The sequence below is a fragment of the Eucyclogobius newberryi genome, unplaced genomic scaffold (genome assembly GCF_026437365.1).
Source record: "Eucyclogobius newberryi isolate DKJ021-1_F unplaced genomic scaffold, fEucNew1.0.hap1 SCAF_7, whole genome shotgun sequence".
NCBI lineage: Eukaryota > Metazoa > Chordata > Actinopteri > Gobiiformes > Gobiidae > Eucyclogobius > Eucyclogobius newberryi.
In genome coordinates this window covers 28,730,075-28,755,496 of record NW_027316389.1, presented here as the reverse complement: position 1 = coordinate 28,755,496, position 25,422 = coordinate 28,730,075, and the positions used below count along the sequence as shown (strand labels likewise).

The 25,422-nt window shown below is 41.2% G+C and overlaps 1 protein-coding gene across 7 annotated transcripts; it reads left to right on the top strand.

The window, feature by feature from the left end:
• The first annotated feature begins 1,726 nt into the window (after nt 1-1,726).
• phf21ab (PHD finger protein 21Ab) lies at nt 1,727-25,198 on the top strand. 7 transcript variants are annotated; one of them, XM_072434690.1, is made up of 19 exons: nt 1,727-1,964; nt 6,348-6,386; nt 6,506-6,557; nt 7,839-7,928; nt 10,036-10,068; nt 10,400-10,465; nt 15,185-15,331; nt 16,237-16,470; nt 17,171-17,263; nt 18,084-18,404; nt 19,307-19,417; nt 20,432-20,483; nt 20,593-20,672; nt 20,952-21,012; nt 21,753-21,859; nt 22,469-22,624; nt 23,558-23,633; nt 23,726-23,829; nt 24,212-25,198. In XM_072434690.1, exons 3-19 carry the CDS (start codon nt 6,516-6,518, stop codon nt 24,905-24,907), a joined length of 2,469 nt encoding a protein of 822 aa, XP_072290791.1. In that variant the 5' UTR covers nt 1,727-1,964; nt 6,348-6,386; nt 6,506-6,515; the 3' UTR covers nt 24,908-25,198. The 7 variants fall into 7 exon arrangements, with proteins under 7 accessions (XP_072290791.1, XP_072290795.1, XP_072290788.1 ...); XM_072434694.1 differs by lacking the exon at nt 21,753-21,859 and adding an exon at nt 21,631-21,653; XM_072434687.1 differs by having other exon boundaries at nt 19,286-19,417.
• Nucleotides 25,199-25,422: the final 224 nt, after the last annotated feature.

Here is a 25,422-nt window from a genome sequence, read left to right as displayed (position 1 = left end):
CAGCTTGCAAACAAATTAGAATACCACATTCCTAGCATAACAACACGTTTTGAGTCTTCATCCAGGCTGTACAAGCGCAGAAAGTCACAAATATGTCATGGATATGGATGCAAACTACACCAGTGTGGGTGTTGTCACATACAAAAACACATTTATCAGATATGCACTGACCTATATATATCTTCTGAGAAAATGTGTATGATATTCTACAGTTAAATGTTGTATTTTAGAGCAGTAAATCACAAGATGCTGAACTTCTTTTAGTTTATGACAGAAAAATGCCCTCCCTTATGTTGGTCTGAAATCTGCAGGTGGGCTGGAAGAAAAGGAAAGTGGGGTTAACACTATGTTGAACTCTAGGCCTAAGCCTATGTAGCATTTCATGTTCCCATTCGGTTGATTTATAAAGTAATCCAATAAAATAAAACAACCACAGTTGCATATTTACAATTGACTCTCAACATCACCACATTAAGGATCTTACAAATAAAAAGGCTCTGAAGCAACTGAATATGTTGATTTTGTGTGTAAAAAGGTTGTTACTTTTAATAAATCCCTAAATAAACTTGACTGGATTAGTGATGACCTGAGTGAAAAAAGCAGGAGAAAGACTGAACCACACTTCCCTCTAGTGGCGCTTTTATCACATGACAACTATTTACATCCAGGATCTAATTAATGCATGGCCTCAGATGACAGAACAACTAAAACTAAGGACTAATTATTTAAAAGTGGAAATTATTTGTATTTTAACCCCAAATATGGACTATAAATTATTCTGGCATGCCTGGGCTATGCTTGTTTGGGATGTTCCAACGTTCAACTCATAACAGTGGGGCCAATAAGTAAGCACAGATTTAAAGTATACAATTTTAACAAATCATTTAAGGTTAAGCCATGTTTGCATTTTATTTATTTGGTTGTAGCACATTTTTGACAGGCTGTTTTAATCAACACATCACCCATCACCCTTTATTTTATGGTTAAGGGCAAGGCCTATAACTACAGCATAATGCAGACCCCACCGCCTACTTTTATTGTGCATCTTGTAACGGAGTCTATTACCGCCATAAGGCCTGTAATGTTAGGCCATTTGTTGAGGCGTTTGGTCATGACTCCCTCTGGCGTCAGGAATAGTTCTTTATTTTGAGTCAAACAGCCTCTGAACGTGGAGAAGGCTATAATAATAATAATAATAAAATAAAAAAAATAAAAAAGAGGGCCGTATCCACCTGCCCCCTGCTTGTCCCCACCTCCCCCCTCTCTCCTCCGCGTCAGACAAAGTGTGCAGTGGTCCAGCGGATTCAGCGGCCAAACTAAACATGGAGTCCGACCGACGCTAGGCCGCCTCCGTGCACCTGAACGCGCCGCGGAGGACGCCAAACAACCCGACAAACTGCTCCGTGTCTCCGCTGAGTTTCATGGCGAGTGTGAGCCGACTTTCTCTCCATAGAGTTTCACTGAGTTTACATCCGGGTTTTTTCCCTAGGCAATGGGAGTCGCAGCACCTCCGTTCCTTAGGCAAAGTGAAATAAATTCGCTGCACCAACACAAAAACTAGTCCGCTTCCCGAACACATTTTATTCGCCGATGTACCCTCTCATCGGCTCGATTTAACCAACTTTATCGTCACCAATCGCAAATAGCAATCGCTTTGTCATCGATAAACGAGTAAAAATATGATCTAGAAGTACTTTTTGTTCCCCTTCCTCCAGCTCCCAGGCGTAGTGATCTCCGCTGTGGTTAGGCTGAGCTGAATGAGATTGAAGAAGAGTTCTTCTTGTTTTGTAGCTTCAGTTTCTCTGTTTTTAGACAAAAATACCAAAAGTAAATGTAAGATACAGGGACAAAATTAAGGCTGAGTGGGAAGGAGTCCATCGGAGCTGTTCGTATGCTCTTATTCCATCGTGGATCGGCTTCTTTTAGATATTTATTTAATTAATCTAGAGGAGGACTGCTGCTGAGTAAGTGCACATTGGGCTTTTTAATTTCATAACTTTAATTTTCTCTCTTTTCAAACTTTAACTGGCGGCTACTATTCGCGTCTATCTGTGTGTTTTGAGTGTTTGTGGGCAGGTGTTGCAGCTGGCAGGCGGTTTCGGGCTGTATTAGCTGTATTCCAGTGTGATTCTATCTATTTAGCTGGTGTGTTTCTTATTCTAGGAGTTGATATTCTGGAGGACAAGGGGCCGATAGAACTTCACCAATGGCAGCCAGCCTGGTGTCAGAAATTTTAAAAGATGGCGTCTGTTAGGAATGTTTGACTTCGGCTCTCTTGTATCACATTTTCTTTTTTCTTTCACGCAGCCTATACAGACGTTATTGTTTTTCTTTGGCGTAAGTTACCAGCGTGGCTCGTAGCGTTAGCCAACGCTGCTAACAGGACGGCTAGCGTTAGCGGCTAGTTCTGGTTGACGGTGGAATGTATCGGCCGGAGGGACTGTCTGCTGTCATTGGTTAGAACAGACTGCTGACTGCAGTCGGTGTCCGCCCGGTGCCCACAGAAAGTTGACTTTAATCTGGATGTTATGTTGTGTAACGCTTTATACTGGTGATGGGGAAACATAGCTACTAGCTCATTTCTTACTTTTGCAACAAACTACTATTTACCCATGAATATCAACATGCTATTTCTAACGTTGTTTACAAGTTTGTTCATGGCTACAGTCAGTGTGGATGAAGTATGACAGCTCTTCTTACTCTCTGCCTAATAACAATGTGTTCTTCTGTTGTATTTGCCTCACTGCACTCCCACTGATCTGCATGGGAATGGGCATCTACATCAGCATCATTAATGTGACGTTTTTATCAAAGAAACCAGCTCATAACAAGGTTTAGTTTAACTTCATATGGAGTTTTTTGACTTGTATAACTACTTGTCCGAGCGTCAGTCCCACGATGAGAGACAAGCAGAGCGACGTAGACCTAAGGCCCGCCTCTCGGGTCCAAAACAGCCAATCACAACTCTCTGTCCCTGCGGCCGATCCACTCTAGGGCGGATAACGTTATCCACTTGTTCTCTCAGTCGGAGCAATGTCGGTTATGTGAGAATCGTTTTGACTTGTTTTTTTTTCTTGGCATCAGCGCTCTCTCCAAAACACACACACACAACGTCCGTGGATGAAAGTTTAAACGAAGACGTGACACTTTGAATCAATCGGACGCTTAAAAGCAGAGATTTTTTGTAGCGTTGCGACGGCCGGAGTAGTGTAATAAGGGGGTTATAAAACATTTATTTGATCAGGGGAAAGCAAAAATAGTTCTTTTTGCACGTCAACTCTCGCAACGCCTTTTCATCTCCAGACCCTCCATTTTTAGCTGTACTAGTTCCCGGTTCGGGCCTTGTGCTCCAGCGGCATGTGATGCTCACGGAAGTTTATCCCAGAGATAAGTTCATGTCCCACCCAGGGAGCAATTACTACAATTAAAGACCGAGGCATGTGTCTGTGAGCTGCTGCTGCTGCTGCTGCTGCTGCTGCAGCACACTTTTCACACTGATGTGTAGTTGATGCCATCTGATGTGTGGATCTTGAGAGGCAAACAGGAGCAAAGAACCTAAACTTGGCTGCTACCAACAGGCCTATAATGAAGGCCAGTTTGTCTTTCTATGTGGCTCGTTGTCAAGGCTGTTTTATGAAAGATGGAACAGATTTTGAAACACTTAAGACACTTTAAAATGCTCTGTAATCTGGAATGTGGGAGGAAAAGTGAAGGAGAGCAAGCGTTTCCACAGATTGACTGAATGCAGATCAAAACACTGATGCCTTTATAGTCTTTATAACGACTAATAAGCAACCATTTTGAATTTCTAGTTAAGAAAGTCACTTAGTTTGTATTTTTTTTCCATCAAGACGATTTTCTAGCTTCTAAAGTTGATTTTAGCTTCATAAAAAGTACAATTTGTGGTAAAGTATGTCATGTATCTGTATGACTATTGTGGTTGTATAGAGTTATGATTTCCTATTACATAAACAAATACAGTAGTAAATGTCTTTAAACCTGGCTCTGATGTCACTCACATGTGTCATTTTCCAAAACTAAATAGCTTTTTCAGATTGTGTTTATATTTTATGGTTAATCCCAGTTTTTCCATTGAAATCACGTTAGATTCTTACCTCCAGTTTCCTCCATTATGGAATTTAGAATATTGTTGTTTACAATTTTAACGGGTGTAAAAAGTTCAGTTGTCTTTTCTGTTGTTTATGTCACCAGTTGTAATCCCACCTTTAAACAACTATAACTATAGGGGAAATAATGTTTTCATGTGAAACTACAATGTTTGACAACTTAAATATATTCTTGCATTGTTAAGTCTGTGAGCCGTAAGATAAATTATAACAACGGAGAGAAAGGGAATAGTTCAAACCTGACTTATGTTTATCATTACACATACATTGGACTAAAAGGGGGAAAGGCGTGGCGCTGGCACAGCTCTCGAAACGAAACTGAACTGCACACACGCAACACCACAGTTTTACAGGAGTTCACACCAAACAACTATTTATTCTGAAAATGTATTAAATTCTTTGTAAATAGGCAGAAAAAAAACTCACATTTCACTCACAAACCTCCAGCGCAACTCCTTCTACTTCTCCTTTTTGCTGTTGTCCAGATAAACTCGACTAATAAAAATGTTGGCCTATTAAAACACGATCACCTGATTAATCCACTAAACGACTAGACACAGCCCTAATACTATGTACAAGAATCGTGTGGCAAACCTCGTTCTCTGTATTTTGTACTTTCTGCTGTTTTCAAATGTGAAAAAACCCTGAATTAGCCCATATTTTAAAAGGAAAGGAGCATAAAATCTTGTTGAGTCCAGTCATCCGCAGCAGCGACTGTTCATTAGAGACACATGGAGCTCGTTTGTAAAGGGCCACACAACCACACGTCTCTCTTCAGATGAACAAGACTGCTCTTTTCTCTGTGTAAAAGGCTGGGGAAAAGTTGTCTTTGCAGTACTCTTACTACCAGGGCCTGAATATGGATGTTTAACAAATATTCACAACTACTGAAACCACGGCCAAACAACAGTGCTAAAGATTTCACTGTTACTATTCCTAAAGTAACCAGCTTTATAGAATGTGACTTTCTGAATAGCAAAATAAAGTTAATGTGACAAAAAAACAGCCACATACACGTACTTTACATTTATATTTTTTGGACTACGGATGGATTTTAAATGACTTAATTTAGCTTCTTAAATTGTCACGATTATCACTTGTTAGTTTTTTACATTATCTTGTACATCTTGACATCCCCAGGCCTGATATTAACACACTCTTATCTAAATGTTTGTCCATTTTGTCGAGTAACAAATTCCAACATTCACCTTGGTCAGTTCAGTTTCACGCACACTTCTCTTAACCTTGACTTATTCTACTATAATGTAAGCCACACTTTGAGTTTTTTCTCATTTTCTGGCATTTTTTATAGCTTTGAGTGTATTAAACAAAAATACACCAGCATATAAAGTATGTATTCCCCTAGCTGCAGCTGTAGATTTAATTCAAATTGCTCACGACCTTTGAAATGGTCTAACCACAGTGGGCGGTGAGCAACCCACCACCTCCAAATGCTTCTTTTTGTGCTACTGATATTTACATTGAAGTTTTGTCGAAGTTTAAACACGAAACACCAAGAAATAGGCGACGGAGATGTATTTTTAGCGTCCTCGTACTTTGGTGAACAGCAAACGGGAACAATAGCGCTGTGTTTTTGTGTGTGTGAAGGCTAATCCAAAACACATTTATTACATTGTGCAAGCTTTCTATAACTGTATCTAATAATAATATTCTAATACGTATAATGTGGGCGCAGTACTACCATTTCTAACTTGATACAAATAAATATACTAGATTCTCAGTACTTATTTGGATATTACAATTGAGAATTCAAAAAGGGAGTTTTGGAGGTTATGGTTTTATTATATTTTCATTGGGTATGTGATTTTTGCGCTTTTAGTATTGATACTTTCTCATATATCTTATTATACTATACGATACTAGTTTCATCTGATTTTTGATACTTTTGACAAGGCTAATTCTAATGGACACAAACTGAAATTGTGTTATTCATTTGTGTTCAGTCCTTTTGCATGACTTGAGCTAATAAATACTTTAACTTAACTTCTTCAACCCTTTCTTGTACAAATATCTTTTTAAGACATGAATGGATTGTAAAACCAGTGTCCGCCCAGTGCCTGACGGACGTAGATTAGCTCTCTTCTTCAGTCTGAGTGTGACTTTGCTCCGTAAACGAATGAGTCCGAGCGTTTCCTTTTAAACGTATTCATTCCGTTTCGTGTTCATTTGTGATTGAAATGGTGTTTCTTTTGTGTTCAGGGCAGCACAGAGGGGTGGAGTCCAGTCCCACAGCAGGTGGTGAGTTCCTGCATAAACTACAAATATCCATCTTTCAGAAATACACTTACTACTGCTTACATTTCTGTACTCTTTTTCTGCATTTGATCTTCAGTTGTGTTCCTTGTGTGTTTCTCCAGCGGCACTTTAATGCTTCAGTTGGATGGTTTTCCTACTGGAGACGCTGTTAAGGTGCGGACATGACACGTACACGTCTTAGCAAAGCACAAACACTGCAATTATTTAGACGACATATATACTCTACAAATGTTTGAGATTTGTGTCTTTTATTGTCGTATAAATGAGTATTTTAGGATTATTTATTAGGATTCACTATGATCAGAATCCTTCTTTTAAAACGTAAATTACAATCAAGGCTTTGTCAATTGTTCACTAACCATGTCAATGTTAGTTCCCATAACTTGGAAAATCGACTCGTTCTCTGACTTTGCATTGTATTAATGAACAAGAAGTCATCAAAAAACCTTCTGTTGTCAGGGAAACGCACACAGGTAAAGGAGAAAAAAAGACTTCCTGTTTGTGAGGGGGCCTCTTTGCCTCAAGGTCAGATGAGGTCAAACAGGGCTCGCCCTGCCGCTGCTCGAGGACACGATCAGTAACAGTGCGCTGACTTTACAACGCTACAGGTCAAACCTACTTCAAAGCGAACAGAAATATTTCAACAGCAAAATAAAAGAAGCGTTTCTGACTTTTAGGTTGATAGTAATCTATAGTGAAAATAACAACATGTTGTATTTGGAAACCCTTTGTCAATGGTTGAATCAGCTGCACTAGTAAAGCGGCTGTCCCTGATTTTTAATGTCTTTAACAAACATGGAAAACGGAACTAGTTAATTTCAAAAGTTTTTGTCTTATCGCTCACTAATTCAATGCAATCCAATTTATTTTCGTAACACCCAAAATCAGCAGTTGCCTCTTTCTTGCATCCTAATCACTCACTGTGATGACTTTCCAAGTGCTTTTCAACTTTCTCAGTTGTGCGGAGCAGAATTTAACAGTGCACCTCCTGCGTCATGAAGAATAAAACGCTCTATAATTAGATGCAGAGTGCACACTGCGGTCTCATTTTCAGCCCAAGAGCTGCTTTTACAACATATCTGAGTGCTTGATGTGCATCCCTTTTAATTATTGTTATACAGTATTATCATTGTAACTGTTTTAAAGATGTCTAAACTAAATTAGAGAGGGTTTTGGCCTATAGGTGTACTCTAGTTTTTCACCTGCGCTTAGGACAAATTCTATTTTTTGACAACAATGCCATTTGTTTGATGTAATAATGTAAGAGCTGTACTTCACCAACGCTTAAACACAAATGCTAGTTGCCCTTATTTGTTGAAAAATACAGGAGTGCGCGATGGCCAAATGAAAACACGGCGGCCGACCAGTTGACAAAGTTTGAGCTTAAAGTGGAGCGTGACAATATGGTTCTTTTTGTTCCCCGCTGTCGTTCAGGCTGATCGATCGGCTGGCAGACTGACTAGATCCATGATGGAATTACAGACGCTACAGGAGGCGCTGAAGGTGGAGATACAGATCCATCAGGTGAGACTCTCACATGACAATCGTTCAAGTTCACTCCAAAATGTCATGATGTGCATGGAATTTATACAAGGAAAGTCAAGACGATATAGAGTAAAGACAGAACATACACAATAAACAAGCAGATGTTGGGTTTGAATTGTCATGAGCTAAATCATCTGAATAATAATAAGTGATCTCATCTTAAACCACTTGAAAACAAATATGACAAAATGAAGTCATGGGAGTTCGTTTGCTTTAAATCACTTTTATGAGACGTTGCAGTGGTTCATTTAACTCGACCCTGAAGGACGACGTCAAGGTCACTGTAACTAACAATATTATGGGAATTATTGTAATATTTTTAAAGAAATCCTATAAGTCAACACTATGTTCTGTTCATTGTAGTGGCCTGACAACAAGCTTTTATTGACTTGTTAATGTTAATAATAAAAACAAAAATGTAAAGAAAAATGTAAGAACTATTGTGAAAAGTGAATGTGGTACTTTCAACAAACCTTACGACTCCTAAATGCCTTAACGTCGTGTTCAGTTACAGATTTTTAGATTGCCTATTTTACTGTAGTATTATATCATATCTTGTCTTTAATAAATTGTAGTCAAGGCAAAGGGAGCCTGTTGCCTTGGTGGCCACTTATAAATATAGAACACTAAACACACAGTCGTATTTAAATCTAAGACGACTCCGGTTGTGTCCGCGGCGTACGTAAGACTGCTGTGATTTAAGTGACCGTTTTACAGTAAATCTTCAGTCAGCAGCAGTGACGCTAATGTGATGCCGTTTGACTCGCCACAATCACTCAGATCGAACTAAAGCTCAGTATTGATTGTTCACCGGATCAATTGAGTCCGAGGCCAACTCAAAAGCACCGTTTTCACCTGATTTTAGGGTTAAAGGATTTGTGAGGGAATGTTCAAATACTTTTCCAAAGCAAATGCTCATATCGACAACAAGTTTGACTAAACTGCCCCAACAACACGCTGGAGCTGTTTTTTAAGAAGTGGTCCATCATTACTCCTACTACTGGGGGTGGGCCATAGTGACAAAAATATATATTTTGAGTATCCAGTAACAATAGTCCGAGAATAATATTGTTGTTGTTGTTACTTTTAATGGCGGTTGGCAGCCAAAAGGTGCATTTACCGCCACCCACTGTAGCTGTACGTCTTCAAAGTGTATTATGTCATTATGTAATCCAACTGAAACGTGTTAAAAGGTGTCTTTAAATGTATTAGTTGAGGTTTAATCATCAGATTAAAATTGGGGTGCAGGGTGGCAGAGCAGTTAGAGTTCTCGCCTCCCAAATCATGTGTTTGATTCCCGGGCCAGTCTAACATCACAGGATCTCTCTGAGTGGATTTTGCATGTCCTCCCCGTGTCACCGGCGTCCTCCCGCCGTTGGTAAAATTGGCAAATCTAAATTGGCCCTAGTGAATGAATGTGAGAGTGAATATTTGTCTGTGTGTCTATGTCTCTGTGTTAACCCTGTGACGTGGGTGTAGCCCAGGGTGTACCCCGCCTAAGGCCCAAAGTCACTGGGATAGGCTCCATTCACCCACAACCCCTGACAGGAACAAGAAATCACAAAAGTGCAGAAATATCTTTAAGTTGACATCACATTTTTATTTTTAATCAACTCCTTTTTTGCATTTTTAACTATAAATGACATGTGACAATTTTAATATTGAGTTTATCTTCAAAACAAAATTAACAGTATTATCTGCATTTCTATACATTGCCCGTCAACTCCAGTTACTACTGCTACTTTCCCACATATTGTTTATCTAGTGTACAACAACAGAATGTACATTGCTTGATTAAATAATAATTCAATCCAAATTATTTGTGGCACATCAAAATAGTGTCTATTTAAAAAATAATGCCTATTTCCAAATCATGTTGGTTTTGTAGATCACTGTAAGACAAATATAGAACTTGTCATGCAGCAAAGTGCTACAAATGAATACATAATAAGTCAACTAAATTGCTTAATGATGATGTCTTTTTATTAGACCTTTCCGTACACAATTGTGATAGTTGTGAAAGTGTAATTCCTTCTCGTGCCAGTAGATGTCACTGTGCATTTTTAACTTCCTTTTTGTTTTACAGAAACTGGTGGCACAGATGAAGCAGGACCCACAGGTAAACCGCGGATATTTTATTTTCACTCACTATTTGTATAGAGTATATTGTATAATTATCTAAATTGTCTGTTACATTTTTATTTTTATTCCTACACATCATACATTTAATCATTTACACTATGTCAAAATGTATTTCATATTTTCATGTTCACTTTCTACCATGCCTGCACTTACATTTACCCCTAATGTTTCACAAATAACTCATTAAATCAACCTTATTTAATGATAGGTGATTGAGACAACTGTATAGCTTCGATGCTTCATTCAATTTTAAAATATTAAATGTTCTTTTCAAGCATTATCTTAAGCTTGTGTTCTTTTCTTTCCAGAATGCGGATCTGAAGAAGCAGCTACATGAACTCCAGGCCAAGATCACAGCGCTCAGTGAGAAGCAGGTACGTCAAAACACCATCTATACTCCCGCTTGAAATGCATCTGATCCAAACAATGACGCCATAAAACTATTAAAGTCTGAGCAGATTCCACGACGCTATAAAAATACAAACTGCACAACTAAACTTTCAGTCGCTGCCTCTTTGGGATGCAGGATTTTTTTTTTTTTTCAGCTTTTGAAGTTATTTTTAACACGTGTCCTATTTTTATCTTCATCCTGCACATTTTACAGGCGGAGAAAACTGAAAATAATGAACGAGTGTTAATCCAATCTATGTGAATCATCCTATGATTGGTGCTGTCAATATTAATATCTTAATTTGAAATCTGAAATTATATTTGGACTATTGGAGTCACTACGAAAAGTCTGAGGAATAAAGTCTGGCGGTAATGCAACACTTGGATGCCAACCGCCATAAAACAACAACAACAACAACAACAACAACAACAACAACAACAACAACATTTTACTTTGAAATCTTTTTTTTTTCTTCTTTATTTAAATCTACCAAATCTACTTTATTTATATAGTTTCTAAAGTGCTACACAAAACACAAACAACAAATACCAACAAAAGGAATAAAAAGGGCTCATTTTGATCGTACTAGTCCCAAAACAGTCAAACCAGTTCAATCGAATCCAAGCACAACCATACATTAGCAATAAAGAAGTAAAATACATTTAGATTAATACAAAAAAGTCAGATCAATGGGAAATTGACTTTGAAACCTTGGCAGGCTTTAACTATTGGGCTTCATATTTCATTCTCAGCCACGTCACATTCTTTTCGTGCTGTGTGGCAAAAAGCTGTTTCTCTCGTCTAGAGCCACATTCTAAGACACATTTTAGCCCGACTTTCTTGGTTTTCAGTTGTGCCGAGTCAGTCTCACTCATCTCTAGTCGCAGCTGCTTCAGTCTCGTCACAAAGTGTGCGCCATAGAAAGACACGTCTAGAGCCCAGGCATTTAAACATTTAATAAAGCAGACTGTTAACTGACAATTCTGCAAACACGGAGGAGACTCATAAACAGCGTCTGGGCTAAAACTTTCTATTTTCATCGTTTTCAGAAGGGAGAGATGCACAAACACTTTGCAACAGCGAGGCACGTGGTGATATTTCTGCCTAAACACCGAATGTATAATGCAAAAAATGCAGACACATTGCTTTTACACTCACAATCAAAGCTAAAGCGCTTCTCACATAAATGATGACACTCACTTTGTAAATCCGGCCTGCTCCTCTTTTCCTCCCGTCAGATGAACATTTGGAAAAACTCCTTCTCCTTCGTTATAACCACTAGTTTGTATCTGAGGAGTAAATGTAGGGTAACAGCAATGTGGTGAGTTTGATTTAAACAAAACTACAGGCCTAAAACAAGTGCGTTCTGTTGTTGTGCGTTGCTGCTCTTGCTAATTCCCTCTGTTTTAGTCATGTTTTTCATTGCTTGAGGACAGGTCCACCCATGCTTATTGTGTGGCATTGTATTGTGGTAATTCGTCAACATAAAAGATAAATAAAGCTCAGTCAAACGCATTTACTTTGCTTGTTTATTTGATATTTTAATGATTATGTTACTGTGATCAGCAACGCAAAGGTATTGTCGGCAAACTAATATAGGTTATACAATAGTATGAATTGTTTGTAACGCAAGAGCACTCTAATGTATCACTTTTATAACACGCAGTAATGTGCTAGTTTTCCAGGGCAGATGAGGTAATGTAACAAGTTACTTTTAAAAGTCACGCTACCCTTGACTGCTCCTGAGATAGCATCACAGTTAGCCTATAGCGGCGAAACTCTCTCTAATTTGATCGACAAGTAATCATATGACACTGTTTAACCAATGAAAAGTCAGGAAACACGGCCCCATCCTCACATGTTTGCGCTCTTCTATCAACAGTCGCACTTCACAAGAGTGTACCACATCGAACTCAGAAACTCATGTCTGTGAGGCCAGAGTGCTGACCGCTGCACTAATGTGAGCGTGTCTGAATGTCTGTGTGAGGAAGATGCACAAACTCTTACAATCATTAGATTATTTCTAACTATTTTCACAAACCCTCAATATTGGTCCAACGAGCAAACAGCTTTCTTAGACTTTGTGGGAGACTTTAGAAAGTCAAACACGTGAAACAACGTTATGTGACAAGCGTCATGGACCATCTAGGACAGGTGATCAGCACTTTGAATCCTTTGATTCATGTTTTTGGAGCAGTGTTTCGATGCGCATGCTTTGCCAAAACGCCCCTTTCAATACGGTCATCATTAGTGCTTACAATCCCTGTAGAAAAGGGACAGGTTCAAACTGGCCAAATACCAGTGTTACTGTTACATAAGCCTCAGTGCAGGAACCGTCGAGATATATTTACTGTTAAACTAGATGTTGTTGTTGTTATTCTTGATCCTGGATAATAGAACATGCCATTTATTTGCCTGTTCAACATTGTTCTGTTTATATTCTGTTGCTTTTAGAGGTGATTGTCTACATTGTGTTTACATCGTTTACAGACGATAGGTTGTGTTCATGTTGTAGAACTTTAGAATGTCATTATCTCAGATCGTTAACAAGCACATAAAAAAAACTTTCTATATGACAGGTTCTCCCTGTTTTTTTTATTTATGACTTGGTTTGGTGGTAAATATTTATCTCGGTTTTACGTCCGTTAAATTGCAGACAATTTACACTGACACACTTTTCTGATGGTTTCAATGATCATTTGACAAAATAAAGGTGTTAAATGAGATTATTGTTTGTCAAATCATACATATTCTGTAATTTATGTGGATCTTGTTTCAGTATGGTTGCTAGGTAACAGCTGTGGAATAACCTATGTCATATATGTCCAACCAACAAGTGCAATTATAAACGTTACATACATAAAATGTCAAACTGGGGACGAATGGAGAAAAATGTTTAGTCAAATTTGAAATATAATTGTGTTCACTATGTTTTGTAGATTTCTAAAAATAGAAATCTACAAATATTGAACCTTATCATTATTTATTTGGGATTGGGTCCACAAATTTGTCACATTAATCTCAGAGTTTAAAGTGTTTTCAAGTGATAACAATCACTTCTTTGGAGTCGAATAATGGCACCACTTTCACAGGCGATTGTGAAAAAACAAATTCCCTTTTATTTATTTATGCTGAAAGAAAAGACGTTGAACTTTGTGTCAGTTTTCTGTTTCCTAAGAATAAGCTCCGTAATTACAGAGATAAACCAGGTCGACGAATCTGCAGGAGCGAGGTTTGGGCTCTGTGTGGTAAAGTTATCCTTGCTGTACTTAGTTAGTTAAGACTAGATTACAAAATACCAGACAGGTTTTGACATAAATTGCAGCTCGTCTTTGGTTGTCCGACGCTTCTAAGGTTAATCTTTGTCTCTGACCTACAACTCCCCACAATCTGAAATGTCATCGACCTTCAAAGATGTGCAGGACACCGCGTCCTGGAGCTTAGGCATCAAAAAAGTATGTTCAGGTCCCATTATCCAGTGTGTTTTTATTTTAATATCAGCCGTAGCTCTTTCAGCTGTTTTTTTTTTTCTTTCTGAAAGCACTTGGGAGTTGGTCGAAGAAGAGCGTTGCCATAGAGACAGAAGAGTGTTTTATCTTTGACTCAAACGCCACATTTGCCTTTGTGTCCGTCCGTCCAACCTCTGCCGAAGAGATGAATTACACATGGACTTTCATATTATCTCCACAGCACTCCAGAATATGTTTAAATTGGCCCTTTAATATTTGTACTATACATTGTACTTCATAATGCACTTCAAACAGACCCCTTAACATGACGTTAACATTAACTACAACGTGAAGTAGCATAAGATCAATACTCACTGACTGCTAAATGGTATTTATAACACAAAATAAGCCAACATTCTGCATATCTATTGTTCTTTTCTATTAAAAAGGAACAGAAAAAAAACAATTTTCTAACCTCAAAATTATATTTGAGCTTCACAAAACTATTATTTGAGGTGAAGGGTGTTAAAAAACTTTAGACACAATGGAAAACTATTATTTTTGTCAACACTTTTCTAAGTATTTGACCAGACAAAAACAAAAAAATCAAATTTTGCCTTCATCCAAAATGTGTGTAATTATCTCTTGTTTTTCATATTAGGCTCTGTCATCACTCACATGGAGCTCAGTGGGTTTCATTTGCCAAAAAATTTGCAAAGAAATTAAAAACGAATACTTTTGACTATTTTAGAAGACAAATTTTAAGCCATTTCAATTCAATCTGTGCTCCAAAATATATATATAGTACTTTTGATGTGGCTGTTCATATCATAATAACTTTTGCATTTAGAAAGTTTGATAATGTATTAGAGTGAAAGACAATGTTGCATTTGAATGACAGTTGTTATTGTGTTAAATAAAGCAAAGAGGGCAAATATTCTAGTACCCAATAATAGCTTATTTCCATCTGCAGTCCTTAAAAGAGAAAGTGCATAATTAAAGTAATAAAGATTTCACTTTTGTTTTGTTTTGTTTGTCAGTTATCGTAAATCATCTTTATATCATGATGTTTCAATGTAACACTAAAATTCGATATTTTGGCATCCCTAATTATCAGTTCAACTCATGTCTAATTGGGAAAGTTTTTAAAAGTGAAGTGCATAGAGAGTAGAAGTTATAAGAAGGCAAAAGTTTCTAGCTCAAGTAAATGTCATAAAAATAACAGCAAAATAATTTTATTTTTATTTTTTTAGAAAAAAGTGGTTGAGCAGCTGAGGAAGGAGTTGATGGTGAAGCAGGAGCCGGAGCAGAAGCTGCAGGTTCAGAGCGGGACGATCACAGCCGAGGTCAAACCTGCTGGAATCCTCCAGACGGCACAGGTCACAGCCGGGATCACACAGGTATCACACACACTCTCACACACGCACGGACGCACACTCGCATGCACGCACGGACGCACACTCGCATGCACACTCGCACGGACGCACACTCGCACGCCCGCACACACACTCGCACGCCCGCACGCACACTCGCACGCACACTCGCACGCACGCACACTTGCACGCACGCACGCACACTCGCACGCACGCTCGCACACGCGCACGCAGGCACACGCGCACGCAGGCACACTCGCTCGCACACGCACACTCGCACGCAGGCACACTCGCACGCACACACTCACATGCACGCACACTCACACGCACGCTCACACGCACGCACACACGCACGCACACACACACATGCACGCACACTTGCATGCACGCACACACACACACGCACACACACACACATGCACGCACACTTGCATGCACGCACACACGCACACACACGCACGCACACTCACATGCACACACTCACATGCACGCACACACACGCACGCGCGCGCGCACACACACGCGCACGCACAAACATGTCGTGTTTGTTCTCATTAGGCTTCTGGCAATGGAACATAATCATGAATGTTAAAACTAGATGAATAGGTTTTGATTCTATTTTCTGAACCTTGTAAGTGAGCATTGCGTACAGTTAAGAGTTAGGCAGATTAAAAATGAAAAATAAAAAAAGTGACGTTGTAGATGTTCAAGAAAGTATATCAAGTTATATTTCTGCATGTTAATGATACATTTTGCCAACATTTCCCATTATTGTATGATACTTAAACCCTAACTAATTGGCTTAAAGACTTTCCTGTTGGATTGACTTAACATTTGGGTCAATACCACCCACAGTACAATACAGTTTGCAGAAGAATGTAACAGTTCTGTTCCAACTCCTTGTGTTGATTAACTTGTGCATTTGCTTTCAGACACTGACGGTGACTCCTGTGCTCACTGCAAAGACTTTACCTCTGGTGCTGAAAGCGGCCACTGCATCGACTCTGGCTGGGTCGGTCCTGTCCCAGCGGCCCGCCACCGTCGCCATGGTAACCACAGCTATCACCAAATCGGATCAGAACGCCCCCATCAACCTGCAGGTGGCCAGCAAACTGACCACTCAGAGCGCAGAGCCCGTCCGGCTGGTGACCAAGAACGCCATGGTGGTAAGAGGCTGAGCATCTCGTCCGTATGTCGTTAACAAACAGTTTGTGTGGTCATCTGTGGAGCTGACGAGAGTTGTCATTAATCTGCAACAGTGATGCTGCTTGTTTAGGTGATTGAGCTGTTCGTGGTGAGTGGTGGCACTGAAGGGTTCGACTCTTAAGAGTGGCCTGTCATTGGAGTAAACTATCTTGATGTCAAACATGTATTATAGTACATGAGTGTAGTAGACAGGGCTGCAAGGACTAATCGACTATAAAGGATAATCATAGTTATCAGGAATATAGACTCTAAAACGCATATGAACAGACCTATAACAATACACTTTATTTGTAAATATTCTCTATCCAGAAGCCTTCATTCACCATATTTCAACCGTTATTTGCTTAATAATGCACTTAAATAGTCTCAATGTACAATATAGATAATGGTTTGACTAATCAAAAAAGTAAAAGTTGACTACTAAAATAGTCATTAGTGACAGAACTAGTATTTGATTCAGACAAATGAATGTCCCATGTAAATCCCACCATAGAGTGCAGGACGTTCTGTGTTTCAATATAAAGAGAAGAGTTTGCGCAAACGTGTGCTGGGCCCATGCACTTGTACAGTACAATATAAATGATAGGTGTGTACTTGATGTGAGTGGTGCCACTGCTGTAGGAGTCAAGAGGAGGCCCATTGTGCTGTGGTTTTGTCCAGGTGCAGGCCACCACCACCAACTTGCAGCCAATCAAAGTTCCTCAGTTTGTCCCTCCTCCTAGACTGACGCCTCGACCCACCTATCAGCCACAGGTGCGTCATGTAGCCCCGCCTCCGACCTCTGCCCCGCCCCCTCCGACCCTGTCTGTGGCCCTCATGAAGTGACTTGCTCACTCTCTCCAGCGGAGGGCAGGAGTGCGCCGAAGCAAACACTCATGCCTTGTTTTTGCGTGGCACTAAAACGTTGTTGTGTGCTGCCATCTCTCCTCTCGTGCTTTTATTTCTGGACTGACCTGTGACAGACTGAGCTGAGGTCTGCTGCCTGTGAATGGTTGTAACAGAGTGCACATGTGATGAGAGCTTGTTTTTCCTGCAGCTTTTTGGTATTTTGTGTTGGCTGTCCGTGTTTTAACCCTCAATGTGACAAAAATGCTGGTTTGACGGGGCTGAGTAATGACACTGGGAGTTTTGGTTTCTCACCTTTCACACTGACTCAACATTTCCATTTGAACTTGTTATTCACTTAAACCAGTGTTTTAAATATATGGACTTGACTTGTAACATGGACGACAGAGCTGCTTGAGAAGGGTTTTCTCCTGTTCAATCCAGAAAGTAAAGTAAAGCACACTTAAATCACTAAATGTCTATTATGAACACATTCTTTACATGTCAAAAATGATAGAGAATCTCATTGTATGAAGTGTAGGTTGCATGAGTTCACTACTTACATTTTGTGATATTTTTTCCTATTAGCCCTAAGGGAAACTGACTCTTTTGGAGTTGCCATAGCGCTTGTATCGGTGCACTGGATGTGTAATAAAGAAGCCTCGCTGCAGTGGCGCCACAGTACCATTACTCAGCTGAGGCTTGTTGCTCTGATGCTGTTCTCTGATTGGCTGTTTGTCATCAGCAGGTCCGGCCCAAACCGGTCACGCCCACAAACGTCCCGATCGCCCCGGCCCCGCCTCCTCCCATGATGGCCGCCCCACAGCTGCTGCAGCGGCCCGTGATGTTGGCCACAAAACTGGCCACGTCGGCCGCTCCCATCCACCAGGTGCGCATCGTGAACGGCCAGCCCTGCGCCAAAACGGGCACCACGCCTCTCACCGGGATCGTGATCACCACACCTGTGTCTGCTGCTGCCACGCGCCTCGCCAGCCCCGCCCACCGCGCCTCCGCTGTCCCAACCCTCACACAGCCCATCCAGATCAGCAGCATCACCGCTGAGCCCAAGGTACAGACCAGAAAGTGTTCCAACTAAACAGGAAAAACTCACTTTGGAAATGAAGAGGTCGAGGTGGAGTTTATTCATTTCAATCATTATTGGTTACTGTCCACAGCATCTTACATATCGAACCATTCTTATTTAACACCAACCTTGCATATTGTATTTCTTATGTGTAAAATGTTAATACATGAAATCATACATTAAGATTGAAATTAGACTTGACCCATGCCTATTACTAGTGTTGTCTAAAGGCGTAATGGAAAATGTTTTGTCCGTGCGGATGCAGAGAAAAGCCTCGCGACCACACGTGCGTTTGTTTATTAGCGCAACAGATCGCATCGCATCTCTTGTCTCCATATCTATCCGCCTCTTCTGAGCCAGCTCGAACTGTCTTTCTCTGTCTTAATTTTGTCCCGTACACTGAGGGAACTATATTTTTTTTTTTCAGACTTCCTATAAGTGATCTGTTCTTCTGTATCTACCTCTGTATCTGCCTGCGTTGCACCAATGAAATTTCCCCATGTGGGACAATAAAGGAATATCTTATCTTATGATAGATCCATGCGCTTAGACACAGGGAAACATGCTGCTCTCCTGGAGACGAGCGGACGAGGCTGCAGGTGAGCGGTGGGTGCGTTTTATGATTGATACGTGGCAGGACTAATTGGCTTTCCACGCCACGAGGAAATGAGACTCAGATTTGGGCCAAAAAATTGTCCATTCCGCCTTTAATTGGATTAAAGTGTGAAAATGCAATCTGATATGCGACCACTAAATGGCAGTAGGCCACCGCACCTCAATCTGACCTTTCTGGCTAAATAATATAATGACCACATGTACTTGAAACCTCCATGTAAAACTGTCATCAGAAGGGTCACATAAAACAGTGTGTGCTTTTGTTGCAGCAGACTGTTAAAGCCCTGAGTGCAGCCGAGCCGAAGGTCATCACTGCTGTCCTGTCCACCGCGACCCCTCCTCCGTCTCCTGCACCCAGACCCAGAAGAGAGGAGAACCCTGAGGTAACGAGTGGACAGGATGTTGGAATCTCTGTATTTCAGGGATGTCCCGATCAGGTTTTTTTGGCCCCGATCCGATTCCGCGTCATCTGATTTTGAGTATCTGCCTATACCGAGTCCCAATACTTATGTAACACATTTTTAAAAATGCACAAATGCAACACAAACTGGTAGTCCCCAGTTCTTATTTTATTTCTTTACACTTTAACAGTGCACCTTTCTTTGAGGTAGCTTGAATAAGAAATAATAGTGCAAAATTTGCTTTAACCCTAACCCTAACCCTAACCCTGACCCTGACCCTGACCCTTAACCCTGACCATGACCCTAACCTTAACCCTAACCCGGCGCGGTCAAATAGCCCCGCAGTTTCAGGAGCCGCGGCACAAAATAACATGGCAGTTTCTGCCGCGCGCCGCGGCTCTGTAGACACTCCCATTAATAAAATGTATGTTTTTCTTGATAAAATCCGTCTGAATGTCTTCAGTCGAGAGTAAGCCAGGGGCGAGTGTTCTGATCCTCGCGGGAGCCACGGTGTCTATCACGCCGCGCCCCGCTCCCCGTGTCTGTGCTCTGGAATGGTGATGACTCCCTCGCCCACACCGCACGTCGTCTCACCCATGGCTTTCTTCATATTAGCAGCAAAATTACATCAACCCATCGCTTGTCGATGCCCCAGTTGTTGAGCATTTTTCCTTAATCTGTTTGATGCGCTCGGCTGTGTGGGAACCGCAAAATTCCCTGGGCAGGGTCGCACGGCGTGAAACAAAACTAGATTTTAAAATGTCATGATCCATTCATGCGTTATACGGAGATGAGAGACTAATAATAAGCTTGAAATGTATTGCGCTAATCAAACTAATAAGAGTCAAATTTATATCCGATCACTGATCGGGGTGCAACATCCGATTCGATCGAGTCTGAAACCATGTGATCGGGCCCAATTTCCGATCACGTGATCGGATCATGACATCCCTACTGTATTTACACTTTAACTATATACATACCTTTTTTCTTCAGAAATTGGCTTTCATGGTGTCTCTAGGCCTTGTAACACATGACCACTTGGAAGGTAAGATGTTTGTTTATTAGACAATAAGACCAGCTTTAATAATGCTTATTCAATCTGTACTACACGGCTAGAGGTTTTATATAACACCATTTTCTTTTTGTTTTCACAGAAATCCAGAGCAAACGACAAGAGAGGAAACGACGAACAACAGCCAATCCAGTTTACAGTGGAGCCGTGTTTGAGCCTGAGGTTTGATCATATAAACACTTTCATTTTTCCTTTACATTTATGGACAATGTAGTTACATAATGGGAATGTATTATTTAAAGTGCAACAATACTTATACATTCCCTAACATACATTCAGTCACTCCCACATCTTCTCTATCACACTTTATATTCCCAGTGCAGACAAAGACAAATTACACACTGAGAATATATCTATTTGAACTTTCACTTCAACTTGTGTGTAAGGACATTTTTGCTTATTTATAAGATACATATACAATTTAATTTTGTGTTGTTACAGAGGAAAAAGAGTGCAGTGAGTTACCTGAACAGCCCTCTGCACCAGGGAACGAGGAAGCGAGGTCTGTATGAACCACCCACATCTGGTAGAGTGGAATGTCTATTTACTGAAGAGACAAATAGAATAATTATCAATAGAAATAACCTTCTTAACAGTTAACTAGCTTTTTAAATACGAATGCTTTGAAAAAGTCTTCGTCCCCCTTTTCTGCTTTCTAATTCCTTCTGCACTAGATACGTAATCATGATTGTCATTAGTATATTCAACCATTTTAACTATTAAAAGCTCAAATTCAAAATTAACTCTTGGTCTTGGGTTTTAAAAAACACTTGTGACTTTGTTAAATAATTTGGTTTAAAAGTGTTTAAATTCTCAGCCTTGACAAACCTGTGCTAGTTCACTTGGGGCACAGTTAGAAGTTGCTCTCTTTCCCCTTTGTTTTCCTGTGAAGCTAAATGTCTTACTGGACTGGACAAAGACTTTGGCTTTGAGCACGTCAGTTTGACTTAAGTTGAGGCTCACAAGTGTTTTAAGCCCTGCCCTTCATGTTCTTCATGGCCAAGTGCCTGGTGGCCCCGCTGTAGTCAGCGCTGGGCTCGGCCTGTGGCCCAGTCTGCTGCACTAACACTCTATCTGTGCTTCTGACCCTCTGTCGCTCCTGCTGCTCCCCGCCCCATAGCCAACGAAGACTCCCTTTCTAAGGTATGTCAGATTGTTTACGGTTGTGCTCTCCCCCTCTCCATCTTTTTTTTCTTTTTTTTTTTCTGTTTTTCGTCTTTTGTCGTCTGTCATTTCACCCAGGTCGTCCACCCAAATACAGCAGCATCCCGGAGCGGGGCAGTCTCACCCCGGCCTCCCCCTCCAGCCCTGTCCGCCCCCTCCCTCTGCCCAGCCCCAGCTCTGCGGATGTAAGTACCGCTGAGGGAGAGGACCGCACAGAGATGCCACTGCTCACTGTCCCGTCCACACCATTGTCACCCACATACTGCACTCATCACTATGTTGTCTCCATGACGATCATTCACCATCACCTGCTTTTCTTTGATACAGCCTTACAAAGTGAACAGTGTCCTGACCACTAATGGCCATTTAAAGTCTGCAGGGTGGGACACGGCGCACACACAGGCATATACAGGATTTGTCTTCTGAAGGGATTCTGAGCACATGGACTTCATGCTCAGCTGTGGGAAAGTAAAGGACAGTCAAATCAAAATATACACATGTGGTTATTTGATTTGTTCCAGTTATGCTGACTGGTCATCGTCAAGCACCAGAACTTTCTGTAACTGTAAAAACATGTAAAATGTTCATTAATACCACTCCTTTATAACACTTCCAATAAACACCTAACCCTAAAAGTAACCCTCTCTAAACAACAAGTAATTTAACACACCATACCATTAGGCAGAGGACAAACGCTTACTAAACCAGTCCGATGGTCGCTGCTTCGCCCCGGCCTCCTGCTGTCCGGCGGCGGGCGGCTGTGGCTGACACTGATGGTCCCTTCCTTCTCGCAGGGAGACATCCATGAGGACTTCTGCACTGTGTGTAGACGCAGTGGACAGTTGCTCATGTGCGACACTTGCTCTCGTGTTTATCACCTCGACTGCCTGGATCCACCTTTGAAAACCATTCCTAAAGGCATGTGGATCTGTCCAAAATGCCAAGACCAGGTAAATGAGAAGCTGCAAATGCTCCCTTTACGCCCAGCAGTTTGGTCTGGTTCCGTTCAACCTGGCTTGTGAGTTCATTGCTGGGCTTGTAGCTGAAATGAGATGCATGCGTTGGCCAGTATATTCAAACCTAGCGCTGTAGTACTAGCGTTTCCCACAGATAACTCTCATTATACAGTAAAAGCCTGGTTAATGGCTGGTCTTTGTGAGACGAAATCATGGGGTGAAGTTTTCTATGGAGCTTTCATATTCACAAAGTAAAGGCAGAGAAATGGAAGCAACGCCAAGGCAAAAATACCAATTTATTTCCCTTTTTAAGATCACAATGTTGACACATTTGAGCCTCAAAGATTTCAGTCATTCAAAATACAGTGTTTCTTCTACAATTTACACTGTATGATGTTCCAAATGGAGGAAATCAATGTGTAAATTTGATTATATTTGCCCTATTCATCTTCCTTTGCAGCCACCATTTTGAGGGCTTTCACCATTCAAAATATAGGATATTTGTTTTTTATTCTTAATTACTTTGGCAGCGGTTTTAATTCTTCATGAAACTGGAAGGTTATCTAGCGTGTGCTATACCAAACCGAACCATACTGGACTGCTTGGTGGCAAAGAAGGCTACTTGTACTGAGATTTTGTTTCTTGAGTGCCTTAAAATATTTTGGGCAGTCTTGACAAAAGTAAAAGCAAGTCAATTAAGGAGAAAAGTCTTGCTGTTGGACTGTTCAATTCTTTGTAAGCAGATACACAGTGCACTGCTGTTTTTAGTTTGGCTTCTGTCTCATTCACTGTGTAAATATCGGCATTTCACGTTCATCCACGTCATTCTCGTCCTTTTTTGGCCTCACCACGTGGAGGGGCTCGGCGCTGAACTCCTGAAACATGTTCGAGTTTTAGCCCCTGTGACATTAACAAGCTTTTTTACAGATCTTGAAAAAAGAAGAAGCCATTCCCTGGCCCGGTACGCTGGCTATCGTTCATTCCTACATCGCGTACAAAGAAGGTAATTTCAACAGGCTTGCACTCGCTGTGTACTGTTCAGGTTTGTAGTCCCTGGATCGTAAAAGAAAAGCGTTGCTTTGTTTTGTGTCGTAGCTAAAGAAGAGGAGAAGCTGAAGTTGATGAAATGGAGCTCTGAACTAAAACTGGAGCGAGAACAACTGGAGCAAAAAGTCAAACTGCTCAGCAACTCCATAACAGTAAGATAATATAGATTCAAATGACTTGTGTAGCAGCTGCAGTGTGTCAATGCAGACACAGAGAACTGTGAAACGGAGAACAACAAAAACACTGAAGAAAGACTTTTTTTTTATTTTGAGGCGAGGTTGCCAAGCCTTTCCCTGAACTACAATCTTTGATGGTGAAAATGCAGTTTTGAGTTGCATGTCACTGGAAGGATAAATGAACACTTACAATTTTGTTCAATAATGTTCCATGCCTACTAAAAGCAGAAAGCAAGGTTGGATTGAACAATAAGTAGACTGCTCTGTTTCTTTTTGGACATTGTCAATCCGATTGTGGTAGAAAAATGTTTTGAGCTGATTCTAATTTGATGCTAAAATATGTCTTTGTTTTCCTTAGAAATGCATGGAGTCCAAAAACAGCATCCTGTCCCGACAGAAAGAGATGCAGCATTCCTTGGACAAAGTCAAACACTTGATTCGCCTCATACAAGCCTTTAACTTCAACCAGGCACAGAAAGAGCCCAAAGAGGGCCCTCCTAAGGTCCAGGACAGTCCGGCTCCCGCCGTCCCAACTCCAACTAAACCAGAGGTGAACCAGAACTCTGTGGAGAGCGTGCCCACAGACGCCATTGTTGGCAACAGTGAAGAGAAACACAATGCTACGTCCAATAGTGTGGTGTTGGCGGAGGTTACCGAGGTAACAGAGGCGGTTGTGGTGGCGGAGGTGGCGGAGCAGGCGAACAATGTCCCGTCAGCGGACAGCAGCGGACAGGAGCAGTTTGAAGAGGTGAGTAACACTTCCACCACCACAGAAACAGCCCCCACAGCGGACACAGAGGCACCTCCAGGGGGCGATAGCACCCCCTCGGAACCGGCAGCGCAGCCTATCACTACAAATGGGACATCCGAGCCTGCCTGCCCCGAACACAGCCCAACGGGGAAGACCAACAACCCTTCCTCTGAAAACAAGATGGCCGCTGTCGTCATCTCCGCGGAAACCGACCAAGAGGCTCCCAACAACAACAGCAAAACCTCAGCACCCTCCCAGCACTGTTTGCCAGCGCTCGTCAGCAGTTCGGACACTGACAAGTAACATCTTTCCAGTTGTGGGATTTGAAACATATATTTAAAAAAAAAATAAGACATTTGCTTGCGCCGATCGGTGCCCTGAAGTTGCCAATCTGTATAAATGTTGTTTGTTTGCATCGTATTGTCAGACTGTGTCAATGGTAGATAATATAAACAGCCCAAGTCACGTGACTCTAGGGTGATGCAGGCTCCGCCCACTGAGTGTCGTCATGCCAACTAGTGATAGACGTCGAGCGGTGGGAGAAAAAAACACTCAAAGGGAGTTAATCCAACATTAAACCAGTGTGTGCCTGTCTAGTGGCCCCTGTGTTCTCTGTCGGGACAAAGAAACGCCGTTAGTGAGCAGCATGCAACATGGACGTATCGGACCAAACTGGAGTCAGTGTAGAGCACGCACTAGTGGACAGGTGTGGTACTGCAGGGAAAGAAAATGCATCAACACGAAAATAGTGATTATAATGACAAATATCATTTTCTGGAACAATGGCAGCGGTAAATTGGCGACAAAATATGCTAAAA